This window comes from Lolium perenne, chromosome 5 (genome assembly GCF_019359855.2).
Source record: "Lolium perenne isolate Kyuss_39 chromosome 5, Kyuss_2.0, whole genome shotgun sequence".
In the NCBI taxonomy this organism is placed as follows: Eukaryota; Viridiplantae; Streptophyta; class Magnoliopsida; order Poales; family Poaceae; genus Lolium; species Lolium perenne.
Window position 1 is genome coordinate 244,394,938 of NC_067248.2, and position 9,604 is coordinate 244,404,541.

The 9,604-nt window shown below is 48.1% G+C and overlaps 1 protein-coding gene across 1 annotated transcript; it reads right to left on the reverse strand.

The window, feature by feature from the left end:
- Positions 1 to 1,053: 1,053 nt before the first annotated feature.
- Positions 1,054 to 8,636, reverse strand: LOC127302508 (dehydration-responsive element-binding protein 1A). Its single transcript, XM_051332974.2, has 3 exons — positions 8,037 to 8,636; position 6,945; positions 1,054 to 1,473 (listed from the first exon to the last, which is right to left on the reverse strand). Exons 1-3 carry the CDS (start codon positions 8,477 to 8,479, stop codon positions 1,198 to 1,200), a joined length of 720 nt encoding a protein of 239 aa, XP_051188934.1. The 5' UTR covers positions 8,480 to 8,636; the 3' UTR covers positions 1,054 to 1,197.
- Between the last annotated feature and the right edge of the window lie 968 nt (positions 8,637 to 9,604).

Genomic DNA, 9,604 nt, shown 5'->3' on the forward strand with positions numbered 1-9,604 from the left:
GGTCCCGTGGAGGACTACTCACGCATCACCTCGGATGAAGACATGACGATGTAGAGGCCTCCAGCGGTGATTTCCCTCTCCGCCAAGGTGCCGGGATGGACTGCAGAACCCTCCCGAACTAGGGTTTCGATTGACGGTGGCGTCAGAACTTTTCATGGATGGAGGCTCTGGTCCCTGGGGTTTTCCCGGTACGAGGAATAAATAGGCGGAAGGGTGGAGCAAACGAGGCGACGAGGCGCCAGTACATGGGCCAGACGCGGCCAAGAGTGGGGCCACGCCTGCCCTATGTACTGCCACATGGCAGCTCTCCTGCGCGTATACTTCTGGCTCCGTCTTCGTCCCGAAAAAATATGACTCTGGGATTTTGTTTCGTCCAATGCGAGAAACTTTCATGTACAACTTTTCTGAAACATAAAAACAGCAGAAAACAGGAACTGGTACTGCGACACTGCGTTAATAGGTTAGTCCCAGAAAATATTAAAAAGTGCGAAAAAGTGCACATAAAACATATAAGAATTGTAACAAAACAAGCAACATCAAAAATTATAGATACGTTTGGGACGTATCACTAGCTGAAGGACGCCCCGACCGCCGAGTTGTGCATCGCGTCACTGTAGCGTCGCTGAAACACAGGAGGAAGACATTGGCAGCGGAGCGTTGTTCTTGCCGAGCGCCCACGAACCCGTGAGCCAGAATGCCTGCCAAGGATCGTCTCACCCCCGGATCACCACCCCACAGATCCAGATCAAGGCGCCCACGATCCTCCTCCAATCACCACTATCTCCATGGACATTAGTGAGAAGACGACAACCCAGGTGACGCCCCGCCACCGGAGTGCGCCCAGGCTTTGCCAGAGGCGCCTCAGGCGGGGGCAAGATGAGTGGGAGACAGATTTTTTTCTTGGAAGAAGGCAAGGATTGTCATGTGTACTACTGATCACCTAAAGTAAGTTTCTCTACCAAAGCAAAAGCAGTTTTCATTAATGTATGTAGTTGAGCTGATGCGCAGAAATTCCTTGGTCATGAGCTCTGGTCGTTCTATACAACACAAAAATTCCCTGGTAAAAAAAGCATGCTCTGTTTCCTGAATTTGCACAATCACATTACCAGAAACTGCACGCAGTGACCGTACAGAACCAAAATTTGTCCAACACGACACCGAAGGAGAGAGGTAAAATTTGAAGTGGCGCGAACTAAACTAGGTCTGGTAGCTCCACAGTGGCACATCGGCGAGATTGACCTCGCCGTAATCACCGAGCGCAGCAGCTGCGGTCGGCGGCGCCATGAGCATCCCCTGCGCCAAGCTCGAGTAGTACAGATCCCAGCCCATATCACTCAGGACTTCCAGCTCGAAGGGTGAATCCTCGGCCCACGAAGACGACGTCTCGTCGTCGGTGACAGAGGAGGAGGAGGAGGAGGGCGTCGCCGACGACGTGCCGGACAGGGCGTCCTCCTCGCCCAGCGCGTGGTGTCGCTCGTGTTGAAATATTGGGCCCACTTTTAGTGGCCCAAATTAGATTTCAGTTTTTCCTATAAATCTCAAAGCCCACATAGTGGCAGCCTTGTGAGTTTGAGCCCAAGTTGGTGGCAGCTCACTAGGGAGTGGCAAGAGGTGGGAAGTTTAGTCCCACATGGAAAGTTGGGAGGAAGTTAGACCACCTTATAAGGTGGGTTGTTCCACCACTAGTAAGTGAGTGAGAATAGGAGTGCTACACGCGCGCTCCTCCTCCTCCTCGCTCGTCTCGTCTCGTCTCGACTCGACTCGACACGACACGTCACGTCACGACGCGCGCCGCGCTCGTGGTGAGTGGATTGAGCCTCGAGCCGAGACTTTCCTTACTTTTTGTAGCTCAGGAAAACGAACAGAGTCCTAGACGGACGCGTCGCAGTTAGTCGGTTCGGGTCGCCTTCCCGAGCCTATATAATCTCCTGCCCGGCTACCAGATCGAAACATATCCAATACACGTTGCCTAGGGTTTCCCGAGCCTATATAATCTCCTGCCCGGCTACCAGATCGAAACATATCCAATACACGAGTTAGGGTTTCCACCTCTCTCTGCTTGCGCCGCCATCGTAGCCTACCCCATCCCGCGAGCCGACGTGCATCGGCGAACGGGAGAGCAGGTCTCCGGAACCGCTCGTCCTTGCGATCCTGTACGGGAGAGGGCGAATTAGGTTTTTGGGAAGCGCTCTGCGCGACTGCTCAAGCTCTTCATCACGGGTCGCCTTCCGTCCAAGTCGGGCGGTGCTGCCTACCGTCGTCTTCAACGCCATCTACTTCGATCCGTCGTCCCTGTCGTCAACAACGTTACTGCAGCGACATCACCTGCTACACCTCCACCGCCACCTCCACCAGATCGGTACGTGCGACATATCTCGATCTGTTTAGCGATGGATGTTGTACTGTTTGCTCTGCTACTGTTCATGTTGATCACTACATCTAGTATGTTTGAGTTTCACATGTTAGTAGTTACTGTCGTCATGCTTAATATTCTGGAATTAATCATGGAAATTGTGCCTAATTATCCAACAATCCAAAAACCTAATTGTAGGCAATTTCCTGAGTTAACAATGGCTGGTTTTGCTGATGCACTGAGGCCGGATAAGTTTACCGGTGTGCACTTTAAGAGGTGGCAGGTTAAGGCCACGCTCTGGATTACTCATCTGAAAGTGTTCGAAGTTAGTGATGGTTTACCTGAAGGAACTATATCTGACCAAGATCAGAACAAGTTCAAGGAAAACAATACTCTCTTCGTCGGATGCGTTCTGAGTATTCTTGCTGATCGTCTGTGTGATGTGTACATGCACATAACAGATGGTAAAGAGCTCACGGGATGCACCGAATGCTAAATTCGGTGCAACCGATGCAATGAATGTTGTACATCATGGAGAGCTTCCATGACATCAGGATGGTAAACAACCGTTCTGTAGTCGAACAAGCTCATGAGATACAATGCATTGCGAAAGAGCTCGAACTCCTTAAGTGTGCCTTACCTGACAAGTTTGTGGCTGGATGCATTATTGCTAAGTTGCCCCCTTCATGGAGGAACTTTGCCACAACCCTCAAACACAAGAGACAGGAGATATCAGTTGAAAATCTGATAGCGTCTCTTGATGTTGAGGAGAAAGCTCGGGCTAAGGATAATACTGAGAAAGGAGAGGGTCGATCTAGCGCCAACATGGTGCGTAAGAAACCCTACAAGCAAGAACAAAGGGAATAACAAGCCCTCCTTCAATAAGCCTATGAAGACTACAACCTTCAAGAAGAAGAAGATGATAAACAAAGCAGATCTGAGCTGCTTTACCTGTGGAGAGGCTGGCCACTTTTCTAAGGACTGTCCAGAGAGGGCAGACCGCAAGAAAAAGGGAAGGCAAGTCAACACGGTGACCGCTAGCAATGCTGATGGGTACGGTAATCTCTTTACTGTTCTTTCGGTATTTCAATCTCCATGTTGGTGGATTGATACAGGTGCTAATGTTCATGTGTGTGCTGACATATCCATGTTCACTTCTTACCAGGTCGCCCGGGATTCTTCCGTCTTGATGGGGAATGGGTCACATGCTTCTGTTCGTGGTGTTGGCACGGTAGATCTGAAGTTCACTTCGGGGAAGATCGTGCAGCTGAGGAACGTGCAGCATGTTCCTACTATGAACAAGAATCTCGTTAGCGGCTCCCTTCTATGCAGAGATGGGTTTAAGGTTGTTTTAGAGTCGAATAAAGTAGTTGTTTCCAAGTTTGAACAATTTATTGGTAAAGGCTATGAGTGCGGAGGCTTGTTCCGCTTTTCGCTTTCTGATTTCAGTAATAAGTCTGTGAACCATATTTGTGGCAATGTTAGTGATGATACCAGTGTTTGGCATTCTCGTTTATGTCACATTAATTTTGGTTTAATGACTCGGCTATCCAGTTTAAGTTTAATTCCGAATTTCACCATTGCCAAAGGTTCTAAGTGCCATAGTTGTGTGCAATCAAAGCAACCTCGGAAGCCTCACAAGGCGGCCGAGGAGAGAAACCTGGCACCTCTAGAACTCATACATTCTGATCTATGCGAGATGAATGGTGTGTTGACAAAAGGTGGAAAGAGATATTTCATGACATTGATTGATGATGCGACTAGATTTTGCTATGTTTATTTGTTGCGAACTAAAGATGAAGCTTTAGACTACTTTAAAATTTATAAGGCTGAAGTTGAAAATCAACTAGAGAGAAAGATCAAGCGTCTTAGGTCGGATCGTGGTGGCGAATATTTTCCTAAAATCTTTGATGAATTCTGTGAGGAACATGGCATTATTCATGAGAGGACGCCTCCCTATTCACCCCAATCAAACGGGGTTGCCGAGAGGAAAACCGCACGCCGATCGACTTGGTGAATTCCATGTTAGCCACTGCTGGTTTATCAAAGGCATGGTGGGGGGAGGCTTTGTTGACTTCATGTCATGTCCTGAATAGAGTTCCTAACAAGAATAAAGATAAAACCCCTTACGAGGAGTGGGCTGGGAGAAAAACATCACTTTCGTATTTGCGCACATGGGGATGTTTGGCGAAAGTCAATATTCCAATTACTAAGAAGCGCAAACTTGGACCAAAGACAGTGGATTGTATCTTTCTAGGTTATGCTCCTCGGAGTGTAGGATATAGATTTTTAGTAGTTCAATCCGAGGTGCCTGATATGCATGTTGATACTATTATGGAATCTCGTGATGCAACATTTTTTGAGAATATGTTTCCTATGAAAGATATGCATAGCATTGCTAGAATTTCTACTGAGATAATTCCTGAGTCCAGTACATCTAATGAGTATTTTGAACAATCACATGAGAGTGTTCGTGAGAAGGATGACAATGACGCTCCTAATCGGAGCACGAGACGAAGGATTGAAAAATCCGTTGGTGAGGTTGTCATTGTGTACCTTGTGGATGATACTCCCACGTCCATTGCAGAGGCATATGCATCTCCGTATGCAGATGATCTGAAAGAAGCTGTCCATAACGAGATGGACTCGATCCTTTCTAATGGAACTTGGGAGCTATCAGAACGACCCCATGGATGCAAGCCTGTGGGCTGCAAATGGGTGTTCAAGAAGAAGCTAAGACCTGATGGTACTATTGAAAAGTACAAGGCGCGGCTTGTAGCGAAAGGCTACACACAGAGAGAAGGCGAAGATTACTTCGACACCTATTCACCTGTCGCTAGACTTACCACCATTCGAGTACTACTATCCATGGCTGCCTCCTATGGTCTTATCGTTCATCAAATGGACGTAAAGACAGCTTTCCTTAATGGAGAGTTGGAAGAGGAAATCTATATGGATCAGCCTGATGGGTTTGTAGTAAAAGGTGAAGAAAGAAAGGTGTGCAAGTTGCTGAAATCCTTATATGGCCTGAAACAAGCACCTAAGCAATGGCATGAGAAGTTTGTGAACTTTAACTTCGTAGGCTTTGTTGTCAATGAGGCTGACAAGTGTGTTTACTATCGCTATGGTGGGGGCGAAGGTGTTATACTATGTTTGTATGTGGATGATATTCTGATCTTTGGTACAAACATGAGAGTAATACACGAGGTCAAGTCTTTCTTGTCAAAGAGTTTTGATATGAAAGATCTGGGAGAAGCTGATGTGATTCTGAACATCAAGCTGATTAAGAACGAGAGTGGGATTACTCTAACGCAATCCCATTATGTTGAGAAGATCTTGAGCCGGTTCGGCTATATTGATAGCAAGCCTTCTTCAACACCTTATGATCCCAGTGTGACACTACGCAAGAACCGGAGGATTGCCATAGATCAATTGAGATATTCCCAGATCGTTGGCTCACTCATGTACTTAGCGAGCGCGACTAGACCCGACATCTCTTTTGCTGTTAGCAAGTTGAGTAGGTTCATGTCAAACCCGGTACTGATCATTGGCATGCACTTGATAGGGTCATGCGCTACCTATGTGGTACAATGAGTTATGGGATTCACTATTCAGGGCACCCAGCTGTGCTTGAAGGATATAGTGATTCGAACTGGATCTCAGATGTAGCTGATCTGTATGCCACAAGTGGGTATGTATTTACCTTTGGAGGTGGCGCAGTGTCATGGAGATATTGTAAGCAAACCATATTGACGAGATCAACTATGGAAGCAGAACTTACTGCTTTGGACACAACCACTGTTGAATCAGAATGGTTGCGTGAGCTCTTGATGGACTTGCCTGTGGTTGAAAAACACATTCGGCAATCCTTTTGAATTGTGACAATCAAACCGTAATTGTCAAAGTGAACAATTCTAAGGATAACGCGAAGTCATCAAGACACGTCAAGAGACGTTTGAAGTCTGTCGTGAAATTGCGAAACTCCGGAGTAATAACTGTTACATATATTCAAACAGACAAAAACACAGCAGATCCCTTTACAAAGGGACTATCACGTAATGTGATAGAAAGTGCATCGAGGGAGATGGGTTTGAGACCCGTTGATGTTACACCATAGTGGCAACCCAACCTTTGTGATCGGAGATCCCGTGAATTAGGACCTGGGAAGAACAAACTAGTGGTTTAATTGAGGAGAGTATTATGTAACCCTCTCTATGTGAAGATGCACAACTCTCGATTCTTTGTAATGCAGGTTGGCAACAAGCCTTAATGTGTTTATGTTGGCTATTTTAGCAAAGATGCTGTCCTACAGAGCATTCTTGAAATAACACACCTATATGAGTCCGATTGTTAAACGTCGCAATCTATGAGATTTGGGTGATCTCTAGTAAACTCATGAAGAGACCATGAAGTATGACGCATATGCTTCACCCGCGGGGTAGGCTACTGGCAGCCATGTACTGGTCATGACTTTGAGTGAAACCCTGTTCACGCAAAACTTGCAATTCAAGGCTTAGTCCATTGTTCAAGTGTGAGTGGATGTAGCTTAAGGTTCTAGGCGGAAGTTCAACTTAACAGTCTCCGCTGAAACACTGGTATATAAACAAGCAGTGAGTATTGGTAAATCTCTAAATGGGGATTTGAGATCTGGTGGGGGATTGTTGAAATATTGGGCCCACTTTTAGTGGCCCAAATTAGATTTCAGTTTTTCCTATAAATCTCAAAGCCCACATAGTGGCAGCCTTGTGAGTTTGAGCCCAAGTTGGTGGCAGCTCACTAGGGAGTGGCAAGAGGTGGGAAGTTTAGTCCCACATGGAAAGTTGGGAGAAAGTTAGACCACCTTATAAGGTGGGTTGTTCCACCACTAGTAAGTGAGTGAGAATAGGAGTGCTACACGCGCGCTCCTCCTCCTCCTCGCTCGCTCGTCTCGTCTCGACACGTCACGACGCGCGCCGCGCTCGTGGTGAGTGGATTGAGCCTCGAGCCGAGACTTTCCTTACTTTTTGTAGCTCAGGAAAACGGACGCGTCGCAGTTAGTCGGTTCGGGTCGCTCCCGGATCGTGGGCTATCTGTAACCGACTCGAAACGTTCGTGCGACGTGGGCGTGGCCCACGCACGTTGCATAGGGTTTCCCGAGCCTATATAATCTCCTGCCCGGCTACCAGATCGAAACATATCCAATACACGAGTTAGGGTTTCCACCTCTCTCTGCTTGCGCCGCCATCGTAGCCTACCCCATCCCGCGAGCCGACGTGCATCGGCGAACGGGAGAGCAGGTCTCCGGAACCGCTCGTCCTTGCGATCCTGTACGGGAGAGGGCGAATTAGGTTTTTGGGAAGCGCTCTGCGCGACTGCTCAAGCTCTTCATCACGGGTCGCCTTCCGTCCAAGTCGGGCGGTGCTGCCTACCGTCGGCTTCAACGCCATCTACTTCGATCCGTCGTCCCTGTCGTCAACAACGTTACTGCAGCGACATCATCTGCTACACCTCCACCGCCACCTCCACCAGATCGGTACGTGCGACATATCTCGATCTGTTTAGCGATGGATGTTGTACTGTTTGCTCTGCTACTGTTCATGTTGATCACTACATCTAGTATGTTTGAGTTTCACATGTTAGTAGTTACTGTCGTCATGCTTAATATTCTGGAATTAATCATGGAAATTGTGCCTAATTATCCAACAGCTCGAAGTCCTCGACGGCCTCGGTGACAGCGTGGCGCACCTCGTCGAGGCTGCGGTAGGAGGATGCCGACACGGCGAGCAGCTCAGCGGAGTCAGCGAAGTTGAGGCAGGAATCGCCCGCGGCGAGGGCGAGCATGACGGCGTCGTGCGCTCGGGCGGCGATCTCGGCCGTGTCGAAGGTGCCGACCCAGAGCCTGCTCCCGCGCCGTCCCGGGACGCGCACCTCGCACACCCAGCGCCCGGCATTGCCCCTACGACGCACGCCGCGATACACCGGGTGCCGCGTCTCCCTGAACTTGGTCCGCCCCGCCGGCCGCTTCGTCCACGGCGTCTGCTTCTGACTATGCACCTGCTGCAGCTCCGAGGACGTGGAGGGCGAGTAATAGTCCCCGCTGCACGGCGAGCCTGACTCCCCGCCCATCTCCTCCTTGATCGGACACATCTTCTGATGGCGAATTGAGTGTTGATCCGAATCACAATCTAATAGGAGCTAGCGGCTACCTCAGTGTCTCTGTTCCTTGGCCTTGGAGGGTTCTTGATGCTTCTTGTTTGCTGAAGTGAAGTGGTTTTGCTCTGCGATGAGAAATTTGAGCATAGTGGTTTCGGAAGCTGGTACTTATAGGTGGTGGCGCGCAGGGGGCAAACCGCGGCGAGTGAGCCGGTGGCTGAGAGGACACAGGCTGGAGCTGGAGACGGCGAAGGGGGATGCATCCCAGTAAGCCGCAAGGGGGAAGATGACAAGGAGACTTGGAGAGTGACCTGACGATTTTGTTTATTTATCATCACAAATCCACTAGAACGACCAGTACCTTCCATCACATCCTTTGCTTTGGACGTATCGTTTTCTGCCTATGCCTTGGTTACTTTGGCTTTGCGCCCCAACGTGCGGCCGTCTTACTAAACCTGTCATAGAGCCGCAGTTTGAAAAGTTCGGTTTTTGGTGTGCGGGATTCATTAGTGCTAAATGGTTTTGCATCGTATTCTTAGTATCAATCTGAGTACTTAGAGCATCTCCACCAGTGTCGTTCAAATAGGCGCACGAGGCAAGCACGCCAACACAGCCGTATGGAGGCGCCAGCACTCTATTTGAGAATGTTGTTCCCACACCGGTATCCCCATATGGCGGTCCTAAAAAAATTCTTTTCTTCATAAAATATTTTAAAATAGCATATCAATCACATAAATTATTCATAAAATATTTTGATATAGTTTATAACAAATAGACATGAAATTATTCATACAATATTTTGATATAGTTTAACACAAATAGAAATTAAATTATTTATATAATAATTCAAATTAAATCATGCATTGTTGGCGGCTCCTCTCCTCGCCCACAAATACGCAGTCAGATCCGCCGAAAGTTGAGCATGAACACCTGCATCTCGGATTTCCTGATGCATGTGAAGGAAATCAGCAAATTGTGGTACATGATCTATCTCAGCAGAGACCCTTGATAATCAAATGGTTGATCATCATGCATAGGTTCGCCGCGCTCGCTCTCAATCATCATATTGTGCATGATCACACATGCGTTTATCACCTCCCACATGACTCGGACCAAGTG